At 49.6% G+C, this 23,198-nt stretch overlaps 2 protein-coding genes across 3 annotated transcripts in view; both read left to right on the plus strand.

Moving 5' to 3' along the window:
- Positions 1-10,967: 10,967 nt before the first annotated feature.
- The window catches only part of MTF1 (metal regulatory transcription factor 1), a 47,682-nt gene continuing 35,451 nt past the window's right edge, over positions 10,968-23,198 (plus strand). Inside the window, exons 1-2 of one of the 2 annotated variants that reach the window (XM_061596378.1) lie at positions 10,968-11,203; positions 12,078-12,536. In XM_061596378.1, coding sequence (XP_061452362.1) covers positions 12,126-12,536 — 411 coding nt within the window. In that variant the 5' untranslated portion in view covers positions 10,968-11,203; positions 12,078-12,125. Of the gene's footprint in view, positions 11,204-11,224; positions 11,580-12,077; positions 12,537-23,198 lie in introns of those variants that run through there. The other variant, XM_061596379.1, reaches the window with a different exon arrangement.
- LOC133370392 (uncharacterized) lies at positions 18,530-22,668 on the plus strand. The gene is made up of 4 exons (XM_061596637.1): positions 18,530-18,868; positions 19,921-20,255; positions 20,368-21,815; positions 22,146-22,668. The coding sequence occupies exons 1-4, from the start codon at positions 18,793-18,795 to the stop codon at positions 22,534-22,536; spliced, it is 2,250 nt and encodes a 749-aa protein (XP_061452621.1). The 5' UTR covers positions 18,530-18,792; the 3' UTR covers positions 22,537-22,668.

A 23,198-nucleotide genomic window follows, 5' to 3' on the forward strand; every position in this document is an offset into this window, starting at 1 on the left:
TAATCCCTGCACCTCTTGTTTAAAAGACATGAACAGGGCCTCAGACCTCCTGAACAGCATGCCCTGGAGTGGGCTGTCTACAACCAGGCATAGTTAAAAATCCCAGCTGAAGAGGGAAAAAGGCCGGGGCTGGAGCTGCCCCCCCCCATTAGAAAAAGAAAGCTTAGTGGCTTTACCTGAGATCAATGCGGCAAGGAGGCCAACCACAATTAGCGGAGGCCTGTTGCCCCAGGGGGTTTTGAATCAACAAAATGCCTTGGATAGCGAAAAGCCAATCTCTGCTCCTGAAAGCTTCCCTCTCCTTGGGACCGTGAAAGAGTGTTCGATAAAGGACAGCAGGGGGAAGTGCGAGACAGATCTTGGCCTCCGCTGCTTCCAGCGCCTCTTCAGAAAGCACAATCCCTCTCTTCCTCCCTCCAATCTGGCTGTTTAGTGAGGGCGGGAATTGAAAGAAGAGAGGCAAAAGTCTGTGCACTTCCACTGCAGTTGATGATGATAAACTCTCTGAGAAGAGCAGAGAAAATAGCTAAACTGTTCCTGAATCCCTTATGGGGACCCAGGAGGAACAGGCCGACTCTGTTGCTCGCTGAAGGAAGAGTCAAAAACTGGAGAACGGGAGATGGTTCCTCCCCTTCCGGCCGGCCACCAGCTAAACTTTTTGTGTTATAGTGCTGCCTCTGTCTCCAGGAGAATTAACCCATTCCTATCTCTCCTCCGCTGACTGAGAAAGGTAAGATGTGATGCTATTACACAGTGTGACATCAGAGGCGCAGCAGTAGGGCAGCAAAGCACAGGACAGGGCATCGGTCAGCACAGCTCCACTTGCATGGGCAGGGGCCAATACTTCCCTGACCTCCCCCCTCCAGGCCACAGCTCTAGGGCGCATTCTTCTCAACTTGTGTGCACAGGTGGGCCCTGGCTGTTGAGCTCTGGTGAATCTGCACTGGCCATGAGCCAGCAGCCCTCTGCTCTTCTTCCAAGCTGCTTCTGGGGTGTTAGATGGCAAGGGGTGTCCAGCCCACCTTCACCCTGACGCCACTGCAGGGTGTTTCATTGTGTGCCTCCCACGCAGAGTGGTGTAGCTCCTCCCTCCTGGTCCAAAGTGCAAGACTCCCAATGCCATTCTCTGAGGAAGAAGCAGCTCCTGCAGGAAGCCCAGCAGCAATGGGAAGGCTCTCTGCCCCACCCTCAGCACCTTCGCTTTAGGTCGGTGGGGAAAGCCACGGGCACAGCTTGCTTGAGGCCTCTCGCCCACCCATGTGCTACACACCTCACTTTCTTCTTCTGGCGTTTTATGGCAAAGCAAGGCCTAAGAGGCCCTATTACCGTCACCTACTGATGACTAAAACCACACGAAATCTAATCACAACAGACCAACTAAATTACAGAGTTACAAAAAACTCCAAATGGCAGATAAAACTAGAGTTTGCAAACCACAGTCCCTAAGAAGGACTCCCAAGTCACCAACAGGAGCTCCTCTATCAGCCAATTAATGAATAAAACTCACTTTCATCTCTATATCATAAGCAGCCCCAAAGAATATGGAATATGGTTTCACATACCCCACAAACGTCGCAAAGACCGGAGCTCGCCTGCCTAATGCTAAGATGACGACTATGTGCTGCACAATGTCCTGTTAAACATACATAGCCGACAAACTGATTGTGCTCGACCACACTGGCTAAAGATGTGAAAATCCCTCAAATCAGGGCAAAAGGAGAAAACTACATCCCACTTTATTCACTTTCCACCGATGTTGCCATTCCTTAATAATTTCCCCTTGAAGACAATAGTTCAACCCTACAACAACTTCTCTTTCTAATAAAGGCAGAGAGAGATCAACAGCTGGGCGCTGCATTCTTGGCAGTTAAATCAGCCAGTTCATTCCCCACTATTCCTATGTGGGCAGGTATCTGTCAGCTCTACACTGCGTCAGCAGGGCCGGTGGGGGGCTGGAAATTCCTGGGTGGTTGGCAGGGAAGCAAAGTCCTTAGCCGGCAGTCTGGTCATAAATCTGCCAGGTCTAGGAGGAGGGGAGCTGATAAGGGCCAGGCTTATCCGAAGCGTACTTGCCGAGTCAGGAGTCCAGAAGTGAGGTCAGTAGAGGTCCGGGATCAAGTGCCAAGGGGTCAGTCCAAAAGAGGGTGCCAGGAAACTAGGAACACACAAGCCACGCCTGACGTTGCAGTCAGCAACAAGCTGCAGCCAAGGTGTGCCTTATAAAGAGCAAGGTTGACAGCAGGTGTGAGTCCTCAGCATTTGGGCCTGAAGGAGACAGGCCTGCCTCTCTTCTGCCTGACCTTCTGCTGTCTACGTTCTGCAGGTGAGGGGGGAGTATCCTGTTCACTGTCTGCAGGGACTCTGCTGTATCTGGGGTGCTCTGCAGCTGAGGGGGAGAAGGAGCTGGATTCTCAGGAGGCTCCTCCATGTCTCCTTCTGAGTCTGCTGCTCCTGGGTCTGCTGCTGTTACTCCTGAGTCGTCCTCATCTGAGGAGTCCTCTGACGGGGCCATGACACCATCCCCCGCCCCACGACCAACCCTCCGCCTCCCACCGGGGCCCGGCTTATCCGGGTAGCGCTGGTAGAAGCGCCGGACCAGACGAGGGGCATGCACCTGCGTCGCATCTTCCCACGAGCGTTCCTCAGGGCCGTACCCCTGCCAGTCTATGAGGTACTGGTGAGTTCGGAGAAGTGGGAGATGAACCGGCGGTAATAGTTGGAGAAGCCCAAGAAGCGCTGCACATCTTTGGGGCTTCCGGGAGTCCAGGATCTGCGCCACTTCGAATTCCTCTTCCCCGTCGACTTGTATCGGCAGCGGGGGCCGCGGTTTACTACTCAAGGGGTGAGGTGGGAGAGCGGGAGTCAGCAGTGATCTATGGAAGACAGGGTGAATGCGGAAGGAGGCAGGGAGTTGGAGCCGGAACGCCACTGGGTTAATTTGCTGGGTGATCCGGAAGAGACCTACGTTCCGAGCCTCCAGCTTGTGAGACGGCCGTTGCGAACGCAGGAATTTGGTCGAGAGCCATACCCGGTCCCCTACCTTCAGCGGCGGGCCTGGTTGGCGGTGGCGGTCAGCAAAGCGCTTCTACGCGTCCTTGGCCTGCTCCAGCTGCTCCTTCAGGACTGCCTGCAGGGCCTGCAACTCCTGCAGCATGACATCCGCAGCGGGGACCGGCGACGGGGGTCGCACTGAGGGGAAGAATCGGGGGTGGTAACCGTAGGAGGCAAAGAACGGGGTCTGGCACAAGGAGGCATGCACGGAGTTATTATATGCGAACTCCGCCAGCGGTAACAGATCCACCCAATTGTCCTGTTGGAAGCAGATGTAACACCGCAGGTATTGTTCGACGGTGGCGTTGGTACGTTCTGTTTGTCCATCTGATTGAGGGTGGTGGGCGGAGGACAAGTGGATCTGGACGTGCAGGGCCCGAAACAGGGCCTGCCAGAACCGGGCGGTGAACTGGGCTCCTCGGTCAGAGATCAGGTGGTCGGGGAGGCCGTGCAACCGGAAAACCTGGGTCAAAAACAGTTGCGCAGTTTCTGGGGCAGAGGGTAGTCCGGCACAGGGGAGGAAATGGGCCATCTTGGTGAACAGGTCTACGACTACGAGGATGGTGGTCATTCCCCGGGAGGCTGGTAAGTCCGTGATAAAATCCAGGGAGACCGAGAGCCAGGGCCCTGGGGGGGTAGGCAGTGGGAGCAGGAGCCCCGGGGGCTTGCCGGGGTGGCTCTTGGCTCGCTGGCAGGTATCACAGGCCGCTACATAGTCCTTGACGTCCGCTTGGACCCAGGGCCACCAGAAATCCCGTAGGACCAGGTGGAGGGTTTTATACGTTCCAAAATGCCCTGCAGGCTGGCTGTCATGGCAGAGGTGGAGCACCTCTCCCCGCAGAGCTCCCGGGGGAATGTACAACCGGTTCCGGTGGTACAAGAGGCCCTGATGCAAGGAAAAGGGGCTGTCCTGGGCGGCCGTCCCGGACTGGAGCTCTCGCTGCTGGGCCAGGGCATAGGGGTCCTTTTGCTGCTGCTCCTGCACCCGGTCCAGGAGGGGTTGTGGTTGGTGTGTAGCGGCGAAGTTCTCTGGGCGGAGGATTGGGCGAAGGGGGCGATCGACATGCTCGGCTCGGTATTCCGGCTTGCGAGAGAGCGCGTATGCTAGGGTGTTTCGGCGGCCAGGGAGGTAGGTGACCGTGAACTGGAACCGGGAGAAAAACAGGGACCACCGGATCTGGCGTTGGTTCAGCCGTCGGGCGCTTCGCAGGTGCTCCAGGTTTCGGTGGTCCGTTCGTACCTGGACCGGATGGCGTGCCCCTTCCAGGAGATGACGCCAGGTCTCGAAGGCTACTTTGATGGCCAGTAACTTCTTCTCCCAAATGGTGTAGTTCTGTTCCGAAGCGTTGAGTTTCCGGGAATTGAACACACAGGGGAGCAGGGACTGCTTGCTCCCCACCGGCTGAAGTAGGACCGCTGCCACTGCCTTATCAGATGCATCGGCCTCCACTATGTAAGGTCAGGTAGGGTCGGGTTGCTGGAGGATGGGTTCAGATGTAAAGGCGTGTTGGAGGCGCCAGAAGGCCTGTTGAGCGGCCTCGGTCCAAACAAACTTCTCTTTGCCTCGAAGCAGGTCTGATATGGGCGTGGTGAGTTCGGAGAAGTGGGAGATGAACCGGCGGTAATAGTTGGAGAAGCCCAAGAAGCGCTGCACATCTTTGGGGTTTCGCGGAGCTGCCCAGTGGAGGATGGTCTCAATTTTGGCGGGGTCCATCTGGATACCCGAGGGCGAGATCCGATGGCCTAGGAAATCCACGGTCGTGAGGTCAAAGGCGCATTTTTCAAGCTTGGCGAAGAGGCGGTGCTCCCACAGGCGCTGCAGCACCGCTCAAACGTGCTCCTTATGTTCCGAGGCGTTCCGCGAGTAGATCAGGATGTCATCCAAGTAGATCACCAGGAAGCGGTCTAGGATGTCCCAGAAGATGTCGTTCATGAAGTGCTGGAAGACGGCAGGAGCGTTGCACAAGCCAAACGGCATCACGGTGTACTCAAAGTGCCCATAACGGGTGCGGAAGGCTGTCTTCCACTCATCGCCCTCCCGCATACGCACCAGGTTGTAGGCCCCTCGCAGGTCTAGTTTGGTGAAAATGCGAGCGCCCCGCAGCCGCTCTAACAGTTCTGGGATCAGGGGCAAAGGGTAGCGATTCCGAACTGTAATCTGGTTGAGGGCGCGGTAGTCATTGCACAGCCGGAGTTCCCCACATTTCTTTTTGACAAAGAGGACAGGGGCGGCTGCAGGGGACGTGGAAGGGTGAATGAACCCTCGGCGCAGGTTCTTGTCTAGGAACTCTCTGAGGGCTGCCAGTTCGGGTTCTGACAGGGAGTAAAGCCGGCCCACGGGAATCTTGGCTCCGGGTAGCAGATCAATGGGACAGTCTTAAGGACGATGGGGCAGCAACTGGTCTGCCTCTTGCTTCCCAAACACATCCGCGAACTCCCGGTACTGCTCTGGTAAGGCCTCGAGTGCGGAGCTTGCCTCCCGGGTCATCAGGATGCACTCCTTTGGCCTCCAGCAGGTGGCTTGGCAATAGGGGGATCCGAGGGTCAGCCGGCCCGTGGACCACTGGATGATGGGGTCATGCCGCTGGAGCCACGCCAGGCCCAGCATGACCAGGAAGTGGGGTGCGGCAGCCAGGTAGAACTGGAGGCTTTCCTGGTGCTCCCCCAGGGCCACGTCAAGCGGCACTGTCTCCTGTATTACAGGGCCCGAGGCGAGAAGCCGGCCATCAATCGTCTCCACCAGGAGGGGGCGGCGAATGGGTTGACTAGGAACCCGGTGGAGCTTGGCAAAGGACACGTCCATAAAATTGCTGGTGGATCCCGAGTCCAGCATGGCGGGTACTTGTAGGGTCCCCCTTCCGGGGACTGTCAGTGCGATCAACACGGTCAGATGCTTGGGCGGTGAGGAACTGAGGTGGCAGGCCCCTTGAACCATGAGGTTGCCCTGGCTCAGGGGCCTGTGAAGGCCAGGGCATGGACGTTTCCCAAGGCAGGGGCTGTGGGTCGTTTCGCAGAACACTGGGCTGCAAAATGTCCCGGGGCCCCGCAATACAGACAGAGGCCCTGTTGCCGGCGTCAGCAGCTTTTCGGCCGCAGAGAGATGTGGCCGAGCCCCTCCCAGCTGCATCGGTTCTGCCGGGGGTGTAGGGTCCTTGCCGACGGGCTCCGAGGGCCCAGCCACTGGGGCAGATGCTCTGTAGACTGGCCGGGGTCGGTTGGCAGCACGCCTGCTTTCCAGCCTCCCGTCAATCTGGAGACACAGGCGTATGAGGGCGTGCAGGGTTCCAGGGCGCTCCACCCTAGCTAGCTCATCCAGAAGCTCATCCGACAACCCCTCCTGAAATTGGTCCATGAGAGCTGCTTCGTTCCAGCTCAGGTTTTGTTGTAATAAACGAAAGTCTGTTACATATTCCCGCAAGGGGCGTCGGCCTTGCCGCAGCCGGCGTATCCGGCGGTTGGCTGTAGCTGATTGGACTGGGTCCTCGAACATAGCCTTCAGTTCTCTGGTGAAGGTGGCTAAGTCGTTGAGCACGGGGCTCCGCTCGAGGAGTAGGGGCGTGGCCCATCTAGCTGCGGCCCCGGTGCACAGGTTAATCAAGAATCCCACCCGGGTCTTATCATCTGGGAAGGCCTCTGGGTGTAACTCCATGAAGAGCTGGGCCTGGTCCAAGAAGGCTGGGAGCTGGTCAGAAGCCCCAGTAAATTTCTCTGGGAGAGTCACAGGGCACTTGGCTCTCCCTGTAGGGAGAGGGGGTGGGGCTGCTGCTAGCTGGGTTTGCAAGCCTTGGACGGCCAACAACAGCTGGTCTACTTGTGAGCGCAGGAGCAAGTTTTCCTGCTGGAGTTGCTCCATGGTCAGCACTTCCCCCACTCCCTCGTTTGCCTGCTTTGTTTTGGGCTGACTGCAAACTGTCAGCTCTACACTGCGTCAGCAGGGCCGGTGGGGGGCTGGAAATTCCTGGGTGGTTGGCAGGGAAGCAAAGTCCTTAGCCGGCAGTCTGGTCATAAATCTGCCAGGTCTAGGAGGAGGGGAGCTGATAAGGGCCAGGTTTGTCCGAAGTGTACTTGCCGAGTCAGGAGTCCAGAAGTGAGGTCAGTAGAGGTCCGGGATCAAGTGCCAAGGGGTCAGTCTGAAAGAGGGTGCAAGGAAACTAGGAACACACAAGCCACACCTGACGTTGCAGTCAACAACAAGCTGCAGCCAAGGTGTGCCTTATAAAGAGCAAGGTTGACAGCAGGTGTGAGTCCTCAGCGTTTGGGCCTTAAGGAGACAGGCCTGCCTCTCTTCTGCCTGACCTTCTGCTGTCTACGTTCTGCAGGTGAGGGGGGAGTATCCTGTTCACTGTCTGTGTCTGGCTGCAGGGACTCTGCTGTATCTGGGGTGCTCTGCAGCTGAGGGGGAGAAGGAGCTGGATTCTCAGGAGGCTCCTCCATGTCTCCTTCTGAGTCTGCTGCTCCTGGGTCTGCTGCTGTTACTCCCGAGTCGTCCTCATCTGAGGAGTCCTCTGACGGGGTCATGACAGTATCCAACAAAACCCAAGCCAGATTCCCATGGAACTAAGTTCTGTATTTAAAGTCCAAATGTCATTGATTACATCATTCTAGCAGGCTAACCCACCAAACTGAATAGCCTGAAATCCCAAACGAGAATCTGACAAAAGCAGAACATTATCAGGTCTTGCATCCTTAATCCACTCAACTGCCAATAGGATAACCATCATGTCTGCCATCACTGATATCCAACTGGAGAGCTGTAATCCCTTTTTAATCCCAAACCAAGGGACACAATAAGAGGCATTCACTTTACCATCAAAGGAATCTCAGGAGCCATCCACAAAGATCATATAGCGAAGAGAAAAAAATGTATTCGAAAGCCATGTTTTTAATACCCAAAGCCTTAGACTGCTGCAACCCTCTCTTACTAATGTGCACATCCACCAAAGGGGGAATCCAAGGCCAGCCATAGTAATTAGAAATAAATTTCCCTGGAATAAAACTGTTAACTATGCTATATTTCCTTAACAAACAGCATACTTGAACAGCAGAGGGAAGATCATTAATCATAACATTAAAAAGGGTGAGGCTAACTACACTCCCCTGCGGAATATCGTTATCCATCAAACAGGCCTCAGATAAAACTGAACCCACAATTTATGGCCTTACAAAAATTCTTGCAGCTACCAAAAATTTGTACCCCCCAAGCCCAATTGAAACAATTCATAGATCAGGCCTTCCTTGCAAAACATGTCATAAGCCTTTTCAGTATCAAGGAAAACAGCTACTAGAAACTCTCTGGAGCAAAAACTCTTCCAAACCTCTGTTTCCAATCAAACAACATGATCCATAGCATGCCGGCCACTACGAAAGCCACTTTGTACTGGTGTCAAGGGAATATGTCTCTCCAAAAAAGCCACCTGTCGAACATTAATCATAACGCTCCATAATCTTGCACAATACAAGAAGTGCAATAGGCATATGAATGGAATGGACTGCCTTCAAGTCGATCCAGACTTATGTTTACCCTATAGGAGGTTTTACCATTGCCTCCCTCTGAGGCTGAGAGGCAGTGACTGGCCCAAGGTCACCCAGTGAGCTTCACAGCTGTGTGGGGATTTGAACCCTGGTCTCCCAGGTCGTAGTCCAGCACTCTAACCACTACACCACACTGGCTCCCGCAATAGGCCTATAGGAAGTAGGATTATAATAAGACAGAATCTTCCCCAGTTTACCAATAGGAACAACAACTGCATGTTTCCATCCTTCAGGCAGTGTACCTAGCTTCCAAACCAGATTATAAAAAGAAGAAGTACTAGCAAACTCTCTCTAGGATAAGTGTCAAAGCATTTCATATCGTATATTGTCTTCCCCAGGAAAAGTATTCTATTTCGCTAAGGGTGGTATATAAATTGAAATAATAAATAAATAAAATAAATTTAATGCAGATTCCAATTCTATATTCAAAGTGTCTTCATCACTCAGTGACCAGTCAGTTAAAATATCTTTATATGATCTAAGAAAGACCTCCCGCCAGAGTTTAAAAGCCTTGATCCAGCTATCGATACTACAGACCTCTTGAAACTCCTCTGACAATACTTTAGGTCTCTTAAGATGAATAGTGCATACTTCTGAATCAGCAGAGTAGGAATACTCTTCCTGTGGCCATGAACACCACTCATTGCTCTCAGTTGGTGAGCAGTACCAATGGTACTGGCTTATGCATAGTAATGTCACTACAGAAATGTGGCCAACGATCTCTCTTTGCTCTTCTGAGTGTCCTTTTAACCAAGGCCTTACAGCGTTTATACTCCACTAAATTTTCTCCAGAAAATGGGTGCCTAGCCTACTGAAAAGCAGAGTTATGTGCATGCTTCGCTCTGCTACAATCCTCTGGCTACTAGGGCACTACAAGATAGTGTCTTTGCAGTGGTCTATGCTTGGGAACAGCCTGAGAAGCAGCATCTAATAGACCAATTATAAATTTGTTAAGAAATGTTTCAACATCATCCACGCCAATTAGAGAGCCAATAAACTCCAAACATTTTTGCTGAAATAACATCCAATCAGCCTTTTTATAGTTCCAAAAGAAATCGAGTTCGTATCATCAATACAGCCTTCATTTTATGGGTAATAAAAACAGGAAAGTGATCACTTCCCGAAGCACTTTCCTGAAAAACCACCTATCCACAAAAAGCAGCAGTGCCTCTGGAAACAATCCCCAAATCCAAAGAAGACAGATGTCCTGTACGTGAGTCAAAGTGAGTAGGTGTTCCATCTCATTTAAAGCAACTACTGTAAATCAGCATCATCACAAAATTCCTCCATTGCTATCATCCTTATGACTGCCCCAGAGAGAATTATGGCTATTAAAATCTCCACAGATAATACAAGCCCCCCTTTTCCCTTCTAAAACGCAATCCAACCCTTCCACGTCAATAGGAAGGCAAGGATTATAAGCATTAACAATTCTCAAAATAGCAAGAGAGTCTGCTAAAGGGACGTCCACTGTTTCCTTCCTGTATAAAGATTGCAACACCTCCACCTACTCCATTAACTCGATCTCTATAGAGGGCAACATATCCCAATAACTTAAAATCTAAGGGCTCAAATAACCCAATTTGTTGAATACAAACCAAATCAGGCAATATATGCACAAAGGAAAGCAGATGTTTCAACTCTTGGCCATGGGCAATAAAACGATGAGCATTTCAACTCCAGGTCTCAATACCAGAAGAATTAAACCTCAGGACTGCCTAGTAATTTACAAGTCTGTTCCGTAGTTAAGTCCTCCACTCCCAAAAACCTTCCAAATAATCAACATTTTTTCTGTGTTTGGGCGGTACAATTCATCGCTTCTGCCGTAACGGCTATAAAACGCTCCTTCTCATCCAGCACGCTCTTCCCTAACAACGATACCGGGTTCGCCACCGGGAAAAGAACGGGAGACGACAACCGCATCCACTCCCTTCCTCTGCCCCTCGCAACGGCTGCCTAAGAAATCCCCACCTCGCTCTCCTGGCCCGGCTACACCACCCACAAACCTGGGACTGCGAGGAGGCCCCACAACGGCACCACTCTGGGGGAGCAGGACCCCTACGCGCCCCCCAGCATCGAAGGGGCGGCGCCACAAGGCGTAACACCCGCTCTGGGAGGAGCGGCGGGGGACAGTAACTCTTACCCCCGCACCCGTTTTCCGGCCCCGAGTCGCTCTGCCAGCCCCCTCGCAGCCCTCCTGGAGGCGCCTCTTGGCAACTGACTGGGCCGCAGCAAAGAACCGTCCCCGCACGCGCTCCCCGCACGCAGCTCCGGCCCTTCCCAAGAACGCCACGCCACTCCTGCGGGGGGAAAGCCGCAGCCTCTCGGCCCGCCAGTCCTCCTCCTTCCCACCGCCACGCCGCTCTGCACTTTCTGCCTCTATGGCCGGGAGCGGCCGGAAGTTGTGGTCTCCCGGCGTGCCCTGCGCTAGGCGGAAGCGGAAGCGCGGATGCCTGAGGAAGCCCCGGACGGACAGACGGGCTGGCTGGGCGAGCCGAGCGGACGGGCGAGCGCCGGTGCTCGGCGCTCGGGCTGCGTGTGGCGGCCAGCCGGCTGGCCGGCCAGGCGGGCGCCATGGCACCGAAGCGGGCCGGGCTCGGCTTGCAGCTGGACGTAGCTGGTGAGGCGCGCGGGACTGACAGGCGGTCCAAGGAGGAGCCTGGCGGAGCTTCCCCGCGCCTCCCTCGCGGAGGTGGCGGGTTCGAGGCCGGCCTAGTCGTCCTTCGCGTGGGCCGCGGCCTGCCAGGGGGCCGCCGCCCCTCGCCCTCGCGACGGCAGGGAGAGGCCCAGCAGGGACGGGTCTCTGTCACGAGCGTGCGCGCTCTCCCCGCGCTTGCCGGGCAATAGACCGAGAGCCTCCCTCGCTGAGGCTGAGGCTTTCTCCGGCCTCCCACTATGACTCCTTAAGTATTTAGGGGGATTCGTCACGCGGTCTGGTGGCCAGTAAGAGCACAGGAAGGTGCCTTACCCCGAGTCAGATCCCCGGGGCCATCTAGGTCAGTATTGTCCGCACTGGCCGATAACAGCTCAGAGGTGCCGGGGATTGAACCTGGGTCTTCTGAGCACAAAGCAGATGCTCTAGCACTGAGCGGCAGCCCTTCCCTTGCATAGACTTCGATGACCTGTACAATGTATTCTTTTGATTGCAAAGAGAGTCAATATGTTTATCCAGATGCCTTTCATGGTCTGCATCCTACAACAGACGAAAGGAAATGCAAAAGTACCCAGTGATGCAAATGAAAAAAGGGAGACGTGTATATTGGTTATGTTGACAAGGAGGAATGTTTGTTGCTATGTTAGCCTGATGCATTTTGGTTCAAGTGAGCTTCTTCAGGTCACTTTTAAAAACACTTGCTAAACCACAAATAAAAAACACGTTAAAACAACTATACTCAGTAAATTAAGATAATTCTAAAATGGTAAAATAGAAAATAATGCTACTTATTGCATATCCAGGTGTTCTGACTATCTTACTCTGCATTATCCTTTTATAGATGAGCTGTCACGTGTTCATTCTTTGACTACTTGAATTCCACTAAGCCATGGGGGAAAACAGTCCTGAGAATGTCATCTATTTCAAAGTGGAGGAAGATGATTTGGCCCATGATGACAAACTGTTGAGGTTTGTAGACAAGAATGGCCTCATCCCATCCTCATCCAGGACAGTGTATGACAGAACAACAGTTCTCATTGAACAAGACCGAGGGCCGCTGGAGGACGAGGAAGATGAAGGGCAGTGTGGGGATCACTTGCCTTTTTTACCCGATGGTCATGAGGATAGATTTCCCTTGATAGCTGACCATGAAGGAATGTCCCAGGGTTATGTCCAGCACATTATTTCTCCAGATCAGATTCATCTGACTATCAATCCTGGCTCAACTCCTATGCCACGAAACATTGAAGGAGCCACCCTCACTTTGCAGTCAGAGTGCCCTGAGACAAAGCTTAAAGAAGTAAGTAATGGACTCTAATCTAGCTGCTCTCTCCCATCAGGAGGTCTCTTATCTCGTTGTGTAGAACTCTAATCAGAAATCGTTGCTTTTTGTGTTACTTCTAAAAACCATGGGGTTACTTTTGGGAACTTCATCTTTGTCAGAAAATGCTCAAGAAAGTGAATTTCCAGATCCTATTCTTGTTTTCTCTTTTCATTTATATATAAAGGTTATACACCATCTCACAAAATGTCAGGGTGATGCACAGCAATATAAAAGCCTTATAAAATGTCAGAGGCTACTTGTTGCTGAAGAGCTGCTGCCTCCATGAGGGTGACTTAGGGAGTGCTTTTCAGAGAATTTGGGGACACACTTCTGCCTCAGGCCTCTTAAAAATAGAAAGGAACATCTAATCTCATCTCAGCAGTCCTACTCCATCCCTAATATTTTTAATCTCCTGAAATAAAAACCCTTCTAAGACACCCTGTATTGGCTTTATTTATTATTTATTAGATTTATTTATTAGATTTATTAGTCGCCCATCTGGCTGGTTGTCCAGCCACTCTGGGCGACTTACAGAATAAGAACATACAAATACATTAAAACATTAAAATCTCAAACACTAGTAATAAAACCTAACCCACCCCAAAAGCCTGTCTGAAGAGCCAGGTCTTCAAGGCCCGACAGAAGTTCATCATAGCGGGGGCATGGTGGAGATGGTTTTGGAGGGAATTCCACAGAGTGGGAGCCACAATAGAAAAAGCCCTCTCCCTAGTCTTCACCAGTCTAGCTGTTTTAACTGGTGGGATAGAGAGGAGGCCTTTTGAGGCTGATCTTGTTTTGTGGCATCCTTGATGAAGCTGGAGGCGCTCTTTCAGATAGACTGGGCTGAGACTTTCACTGTCTAAAGCTTGCAAGTGCAAACACACAGGTTCCCTGTCCTTGATTTATACTCGTTCAGTCTTGGAATAGGCTTTACTTCTCTTTCTCGCATTTTATACTTTTTGTACATTTCCCTTTTTGGCCTATAATATCTTTAAAATACCCCATACTGGATCTTTTTCTAATCAGCACCTGTGGTGGGCCTGTGGCCTGATCTGGTGGAGATGTTCTAGCGACAGTTTATAGGAAGAACAGAGGAAGCTGCTTTATAATGAGTCAGACCATTGGCCCATCTTGCTCAGTTTTGTCTGCACTGACTGGTAGCTGCTTTCCAGGGCTTCAGGTGGGGACAGTCCCCAGCCCTACCTGGAGATGCCGAGGATTGAACTGGGATCTTCTGCATGCAAAGCAGAAGCACCACCACTGAGCTACAGCCATTCCTACGGTTCATACTGTTAATAGGGCAATCCTATATGCATCAACTCAGAAGGGGGGGGGGAAATCAGCATGTTCCCAGGGGGCTATGCCCAGATGAGTCTTTTAGAATAACCTTTTTAAATATATACTTCTGCAAAAGGCAGTGCATTATCAATATCTTCCCTGCTACATTAGAGCCTGGTGTTCAGCATTACTGCCTACTTTTCTGCACAGTGGAGGCTCAGTGAAAAAGTCACATTCTCCCTGCTGCCTCTGCTGTCAGGGCTAGCCACCAGACATTTTGCTGCCTGAGACAAAAAACAAAATCTGACCAAACTAGCAGTAGCCTCTTCCTTCAGCATTGGTAATGGAGGGACATCCTACACTGCACCTGGGGGCAGGAGAGTCTGCACGGCGCACACAGCTCTGTCCTTGCAACAGCTCCCCATGCCATTCCCCCTCTGCCTAATAGTAGGGCCAGCTGTGGCCACTGCAAAGCTGAGTGGGCTTGGCTGATTTACCATCCAGGAGGCCCCTTTCTAGGCAGGCCTGGTTTGAGGTGTGTGATTGCTGCTGCAGTAATGTCCTCATTTCATGTTAAGCACTGTTATTTTATAGCGCGGTGAGTAATGGCTCAGCTGGGTCAAAGCCAAAAGGAAGCCCAGAGGCTGATGCGCACAGATGCGAAAGGAGAGTCCAGAGTTGTACAATGCACACAATAGGAACATGGAATGTGAGAAGCATGAACCAGGGAAAGTTAGAAATTGTCAAGCAAGAAATGGAATGTATCAACATTACAATACTTGGCGTGAGTGAATTGAAATGGATGGGAATGGGACATTTTCAATCAGGCAACTACAAAATATTTTATGCAAGAAATGAGAAATTAAAAAGAAATGCGGTTGCTTTAATAGTGAGAAGTGATGTAGCAAAAGCAATTAGGAGCTACAAAGGGAGGTCTGAGTGAGTGATTTAATCTGAGTGAGATTAAATGGGAAACCTATTAACATGATACGGCTGGCGCTCCTGTCAAAACCCTGGTTGAACTGTGGACTACAGAAATGACACGGGCAGTTGACATGATTGCTCCTGAGCGCCCTCTCCTGTGTCGAGCTTGTACAGTTCCATGGTATACCCCAGAGCTGAGAGTGATGAAACAATATAGGAGATGGATTGAGTGCAGATGGAGACGAACCCTAGTCAGAGGTAGTATGCTTCTGAAAACCAGTTGCCGGAAGCCTCAGGAGGAGAGAGTGTTCTTGCACTCGGGTCTTGCTTGCAGGCTTCCCCCAGGCACCTGGTTGGCCACTGTGAGAACAGTATGCTGGACTAGATGGGCCACTGGCCTGATCCAGCAGGCTCTTCTTATGTTCTTATGGATGCAATTATACACTGGTAAGTGCCTATGGTAAGCTGTATTTAGGGGCAGCGATGGCAGCAAAAAAAACAATATTTTGCTTGCCACTATCAAATCTGCTGCCCAGTGGAGCTCTTCAGAATTGTCTGGGGGCTATTACACTCTGGCCCCGGGACGTGGTAGAACCATCTGAGGCCCGCTGTAATGAATTCGCTAGGCACTTCCAGGATAAAATCTCTACCATCTACCAGGACATAGACTGCAGTGTTATAGTAGGTGAATCAAGTGAGGTATGCAGAGCACAGCCTTGTCCTGATTTCTTGGATGAGTTTCAGTTGGTACAGCTTGAAGATGTTGACAAGGTGCTTGGAAAGGTTCGTGTAACCACTTCTGTGCTGGATCCTTGCCCTTCTTGGCTAATAAAAGCCAGCAGGGATGGAACAGCCGGCTGGGCCAGGGAAGGGATTAATTACTCTCTGCGAGAGGGGGTGGGCCCTGGCTGCCTGAAGAGGCAGTAGTGAGACCACTCCTGAAGAGACCCCCCCCCCTGGACCCAGAAAATTTTACTAACTATAGGCCGGTGGCAAATGTTCCATTCCTGGACAAGGTCCTTGAACGAGTGGTTGCGGGCCAGCTCCAGACACTCTTGGATGAGACCGTTTATCTGGATCCATTTCAGTCGGGTTTCAGGCCTGGTTTTGGCACAGAAACAGCCTTGGTCGCCCTGTATGATGACCTTTGTCGGGAGAGAGACAGGGGGAGTGTGACTCTGTTGATTCTCCTTGATCTCTCAGTGGCTTTCAATACCATCCACCATGGTATCTTTCTGGGACGACTGGCTGAGTTGGCAGTGGGAGGGACTGCATGGCAGTGGTTCTGCTCCTACTTGGCGGGTCAGCTCCAAAAGGTGGTGCTTGGGGAACATTGCTCGGTACCCTGGACTCTCCAGTATGGGGTTCCGCAGGGGTCAGTTCTGTCCCCCATGCTGTTCAACATCTACATGAAACCGTTGGGTGCGGTCATCTGAAGCTTTGGAGTGCGTTGTGATCAGTATGCTGATGATACGCAGCTCTATTTCTCCTTTTCATCTTCTTCAGGTGAGGCTGTCAATGTGCTGAACCAGTGCCTGGCTGCAACAATGGACTGGATGAGGGCTAATAAACTGTGGCTCAATCCAGACAAGACTGAGATGCTGCTAGTGGGTGGTTCTTCTGACTGGATAGTGGATGTCCAACCTGTCCTGGATGGGGTTGCACTCCCCCTGAAGGAGCAGGTTCGTAGCTTGGGGGTTCTCTTAGAACCATCTCTGTCACTTGAGGCTCAGGTAGCCTCGGTGGCATGGAGTACTTTCTACCAACTTCGGTTGGTGGCCCAGCTATGCCCCTATCTGGACAGGGATAACCTGTCTTCAGTTGTCCATGCTCTGGTAACCTCCACGCTAGATTACTGCAATGCGCTCTACGTGGGGCTGCCTTTGAAGACGGTTCGGCAACTGCAACTTGTGCAAAATGCTGTGGCCAGATTGGTAACAGGGACCAGACGGTCCGAACATATAAAGCCGATTCTGGCCCCTCTTGCATTGGCTGCCTGTATGTTTCCAAACTCGATTCAAGGTGCTGGTTTTGACCTATAAAGCCTTACACTGCTTGGGACCACAATACCTGATGGACCGCCTCTCCCAATACGAACCCACCTATACACTACGCTCAACATCCAAGGTCCTCCTGCAGGTGCCTACTCGGAGGGAAGCTGGGAGTCTGGCAAGAAGGGAGAGGGCCTTCTCGGTGGTGGCCCCCAAATTATGGAATCATCTCCCTGATGAGGTGCGCCTGGCACCCACACTGTTATCTTTTTGGCGCCATGTCAAGACTTTCCTCTTCTCCCAGGCATTTTAGCATGTGTTTTAAATTGTGTTTTAAATTGTTTTTAAAAGATGTGTTTTTAAATTTGTATATTTGTTTTTAATGTTTTTAGTGATTGTAAACTGCCCAGAGAGCTTCGGCTATGGGGCAGTATATAAATATAATAAATAAATAAATATAACCATCATCCAAGTCTATGCTCCAACTGCGAATGCAGAAGAAAAAGAATTGGAGAGATTTTACACAGAAGTACAGGTGGAAATTGATCACACACCAAAACAAGATGTGCTGATAATCATGGGGGACTGGAATGCAAACGTAGGGAACAGAGAAGGACTAGGAATTATGGGAAAATGGGGCTTAGGAGACAGAAATGAAACAGGAGAGACTCTTAATGAATTCTGTGAAGCCAGTAATTTGTTTCTTGCAAACACTTTTTTTGAGCAACTGAAAAGACTACTGTACACATGGACATCACCAAATGGTCAATATAGGAATCAAATTGATTATGTAATTGGCAGCAGAAGATTGAGAAGTTCCATACTTTCTGCGAAAAAAGACCAGGAGCAGACTGTGGTACAGATCGTGAACTGATCGTATTGAAAATCAAAGTAAAGCTAAAGGAGAACAACAAAGCAATCATAATGCCAAAATACAGTTTGAATAACATCCCAGAAGAATATAAGGATCAAATAAGGAACAGGTTTGAGGCTTTAAACTTAGTTGACAGAGAACCAGAAGAACTATGGAATGCAGTCAGAGACATTATCAGGGAAGAATGCAGAAAGACAATCCCTCTAGTTAAAAAGAGAGAAAGACCTCAATGGATGATGGACAAAACTCTTAAAATGGTTAAAGAGAGAAGGAAAGCAAAAGCAAAAGGAGATAGAAACATGGTCAGAACCCTAAATGCAACTATACAACGACTAGTACGTAGGGACAAAGAGAACTATTACAATAGTTATTGTAAAGAAATAGAAGAGGACAACAAAAATGGAAGAACAAGATCCCTATTCCAAAAGATTAGAGAAATGAAAGGGAAATTTAAACCAAGAGTAGGGAAGCTGAATAATCAACAGGGGAACACACTGACTGACCGAGATGAAATAAAAGGAAGATGGAAGCAATACACTGAAGAACTCTATAAAAGAGATGCAAGGATGACAGATTCATTCATGGAGGAACCGTATGATGAAGAACCAGAAATTTTAGAATGTGAAGTGAAAGCTGCTCTTAAAATACTTGGAAGAAACAAATCACCAGGAACAGATGGCATACCAATAGAGTTGCTACAAGCTAGTGAGACTGAACCTGTCCAAATTTTGACAAAAATTTGTCAACAAATATGGAAAACTAAACAATGGCCCACAGACTGGAAACTGTAAAGTAATGCTCAAGATTCTACAGCAAAGGCTGTTTACCAGAGCTTGGAAGTAACTCGTTATTTTTAACGAGTTACTTGTAATTTGTTACAATTTTAAATAACGAGTGGGTAATTCCATTACATTTGGCAAGTAACGGAACGACTAGTAATTTCCCTACTTTTCAGCTGCAACTTTAACGTTTCCACGTTAGGTTGGACGTTACTTGGGGGCGGGAACAAGGGGAAGTCAGCTCCTGGCTGTGATTGGTTAACACAAGACATGTGCCTCACACTGATTGGACTTCTGCGCAGACTGTCTCTTCCCTTGTGATCTGTGTTAGGAGGCATGAGGGAAGAGGTGAATAGGCAGGGCCTGCTAGCGTCTGAGAGGAAAAAATGGACGCCGGAGGAAAAAGCCAGGGCAAGGACAACGGAGGAGAAGGCAGCAGCAGAATGGTAAAGAGCTGTGGAGGTGAGTGACGATGATTTGTGTGTGTGTGTGTGTGTGTGTGTGTGCCCCCCCGCGACCCCTTCCGCCCCCCCATGGCATTTTTGCCCCACCCCCACCCCCCCGCAACCTGTTCTGCCCTCCCCCCACTGCCTCTGCTTAGGTATGCATGGGAACAAGGGGGAGAGTTCAAAAAGGGGGGGAAGGAAGAGAAGTACTCCCCCCCTTTTTGAACTCTCCCCCTTGTTCCCATGCATACCTGTGTGCTGTATTTATCCAGACAGAGCACTCCTGCCTTTTAAAATGCCGGCTAGCTTTTTATTGTATATTTATTTGAACTATTTGTCTATTGGGCTATTATAGGTTATATGTTTTTTTCATTTTCTATGGCAAAAACTCCAACTTCAGTGGAATTTATGTGATGTGTTCTAATCATTTGAATTTGGCTAATGAATGCTTTATTCTTTCATCAGAACTTTAGCAGTAGTACTAAAATATTAATAAAAAAGAAAAGAGAAAGAAAAAATACTTTCCATACATCATTCAGCTGTATTGCTAATTATAGATATAGATATAAAAGATAAACGGCATTTTGTCAAAAGTATTTTTGTCTACATTTTATACCTCATCCTTGGTTTTCCAAGCTTGGCATGGAATGCTTCTCATACAGAATTAATTTGAAATGCTGCATATTTATTATCATAATCTTCATATTCAAAATAAAAAATATATGTACCGCCTTCAAGTTGATTCCAACTTATGGTGACCCTATGAATAGGGTTTTCATGAGGCTGAGAGGCAGTGACTGGCCCAAGGTCACCCAGTGAGCTTCATGGCTATGTGGGGATTTGAACCCTAGTCTCATTTTGTTCTCACAACAACCCTGTGAGATAGTAGGTTAGACTGGCCCAGGCAGGGTTATTCAGTGAGCAAAAATGATGCAAATAGGATCTCTTTTAATTGTGCTATTGACCTGCTTCCACTCTGAGTGGGGGATCTTGCAGCATGGGGAAGAGATGGGGCACATCACAGCTGAAGTTCACCCATATAGGAGCATTATCTCTTGTTTATTACAGAGACGCCTGTTGCAGGTTTTGCTGCTGAGAGCAGCAGTCAGTTAGTGCGGCCACTTGAGTCACAGCTTGTTGATCCTGAGGAGGCAAAACTAGAAAGTGAGGTTCAGAAAGGAGGCCCTGTGCATGAGGAGGAGGAGGAGGGCATGAAGCAGTGCCAGTTGCCCACAGCCACATCTGCAGAACAGCAAGTACCATGGTTTGGCTTTGAGAAAGCTTGTACATTTGTGAGCCAGAGTGGGAAAAATGTTGTTGTACGATGCAATTACTGCCTTCCAAGGATCAAAAATCTGAGATCAGCTGTTTCCTCCTCATCCAATGTGAAGAAACATTTTGAGGTAAGCCTTTGTCATGCTGGCCCTCAAAGAGTGTCCATTGTCTATTTATGTTTAAATTGTGAAGTTCCTCTTCCATTTTTTCTTGGATTCATGCTTTGTTCTTCTTCCTCAGAGGGCACACCCTGAGAATCTGAGAGCAATTGAAGAAGCAATAAAGGCAAGGAGATGCGGCCTTCCTGAACCAATGCATGACACCCCTCCTCCCAAAATGCTGAAGCAGCAGCAGACAACACTTGAGAGGTGGGGATCTGGCAGGGAGCCTGTCACCCAGAGCAATCTCGACAGGAGAATCATTGATTTCATTGTAGAGGAGACATTACCACTTCTGACTGTGGACAAACCATCATTCATTAATCTGGTTCGCATTGGACTCCCCAAAGATCTCACCATCATATGTGCCAAGACTCTGAGAGACAGAATTGAGAAGAGAGCATGCCACATGAGAGAAACTCTTGCAAACCGAATGGGTGCTGTGGCATATATAGCAACCACTGCAGATTGTTGGACCAATGGCAAGAAGAGTTACTTTGGGGTAACAGCCCACTGGATCAACCCAACTACCCTGAAACGTGAGGTCGGGGCCTTGGCTTGTAAGCGTCTGAAGGGGCGCCATACATACGATGTCCTTTCAAAAGCACTGCATGATGTACATGTGCAGTACAGGATCCACAACAAAGTTATGTGCACTACTACAGACAATGGCTCCAACTTTGTGAAAGCGTTCAGAGTTTTCATGGCCAAAGAACCAGTGGAAGCTGCAGGCACCAGTGACGATGATGGTGATAACCAGGAGGAGGAGGAGGCTGAGGTGGAGTTTGTGCCTATCTGTGAGATCCTGGATACAGGACCTGAGGCAGAGGAAGAAGCTGCAGACTCAGGAGAGGATTTTGTTTTACCACCACACCAGAGATGTGCTAGCCACACCCTCAACCTTGTGGCAACACAAGACATAGAGGCCATGCTTTCTGACTCCTCCAAAAGTAGTCTTCTTGGTCCTTTCAAGAAACAGTTTCGTTCCTTGATGGGAAAGTGCAGCAAGTTGTGGTCCAAGCAGAACCAGTCAGCCCAGATTGCTGAGTATATCCGTGCGCAATGTGGTGTGTATCTGAAGGTACCAAATAAGACCAGGTGGAATTCCACCTTTGATGCGTTGAAGCAACTACATGAGCTCCTGTCAACTGTGCCACTAAAAATGCATGCCATAATGGACCGCTGCTCCTTGTCCAGGATCACAGCTGCTAAGATTGAAGTGGTACAGGAATACACAGAGATTATGGAGCCACTAGCCCAGTCCCTAGATATCCTGCAACGGGAGAACGGCATGTTCATGGGGTATTTGCTACCAACGCTCTGCAATCTGGACCGCAAGTTAGAAGGACTGGAAAACAAACCTGAGAGGTACACATACTGTTTTCAGCTGCTGAGAGGTGTGCGCGAAGCCCTAAGAAAGCGGTTTGCAGCTATCTGGGAGGACAAGAGGCTTCTTCTGGCAGCCTGCCTACACCCTCGCTTCAAACTAGATTGGCTGGAATCGTGTCAGGCCACCACCCATACCAACAAGTAAGAGCATTAGGGAAGCCCTTTGGGTGGATTACTCCAAGGGAAATGTTGTCTCAAGGGAGGCATCAGAGGGCTTAAGGTGGTAGGCAGGGGCTGGTCCTTTTCTTCCTGGGGCTCCTCATCACAACCTTGGGTTGCAGCAGGTAATCCTTAAGGGTCTGCTGTGCTGCCCCATGAGTGTGGTGACTTGGTCACTTTCCTACCTTCCATGTCATCATCCACAGGCTCAGGCTGGACCCTGAACCAGGGGACATGACAAGCATCAGGAAATGAAGAGCAGATGATGGTTTCCTAACATATATGTGTTAACATATCCTCTCTCTTTCTTAGATACACAATGGAAGCCTTGTTGAAAGCTGAAATAAAGATGGGTGTACTTAATGAGGACAGTGATCAGTCTTCAGATAAAGACCAGGAAGGAGATGACTTAGAAGATGACTTCTTTAACTTTCTGCCCCAGGGCAAGAAGTCAGCAGTGGACACTGCTGAGGAGGAACTGGTGAGGTACCTGAGGTCTCCCAGCAGGGAAGTGTCATCACTCCATGGCTTTCCACGTGTGCTGCGGTGTTTTTTGCAGCACAACACAGGCATACCTTCAAGCGCCGCAGTAGAACGCCTGTTCAGTACTGGTGGCAATGTAATGACTGTAAAAAGACATTCCTTGTCTGACATGCTCTTTGAGCATCTTGTTCTTTTGAGACATAACAGAAACATATTATAAAAGCGTTTCAAGTGTAAAATTTGATTTCAAGAGTTGGGGTATCTTCATTGCTTGGGGGGATGTGAGATTCTGTTATGCCATTATGTTAATCTTATGGATAATTTTTTTTATTCTACTACCCCCTGTGTGTGTGTGTTTATTTTTAATATTGTTTTAGGCTTCTTAGATGTGCAGCAGCCAAGGCCAGCACCTTGTAGGAGTTTTTAAAAAAAAGTAACTGAAATGTAATTGTAGTGATTACTTTTGAGAAAAAGTAAAGTAATCAGTTACTTTCAGAGCAATTGTAATTGTAATGGTAATTACTACTTTTGGGCCAAGTAATTGTAACTGTAATTTATTACTTTTTAAAAGTAATCTTCCAAGCTCTGCTGTTTACCATGTATGGAGCAGGAAATGTCAGATGTCCAAGCTGGATTTAGAATGGAAGAGGCACCAGAGATCGTATTGCAAACATACATTGTATAATGAAACGGACTAAGGAATTTCAGAAGGAAATCACCTTGTGCTTTATGGATTACAGCAAAGCCTTTGATTGTGTAGATCATGAAAAACTATGGAATGCTTTCAAAGAAATGGGGGTGCCACAGTATCTGATTGTCCTGATGCGCAACCTATGCTCTGCACAAGAGGCTACTGTAAGGAGAGAATATGGAAAAACCGAT

Source organism: Rhineura floridana, chromosome 15 (genome assembly GCF_030035675.1).
Source record: "Rhineura floridana isolate rRhiFlo1 chromosome 15, rRhiFlo1.hap2, whole genome shotgun sequence".
In the NCBI taxonomy this organism is placed as follows: domain Eukaryota; kingdom Metazoa; phylum Chordata; class Lepidosauria; order Squamata; family Rhineuridae; genus Rhineura; species Rhineura floridana.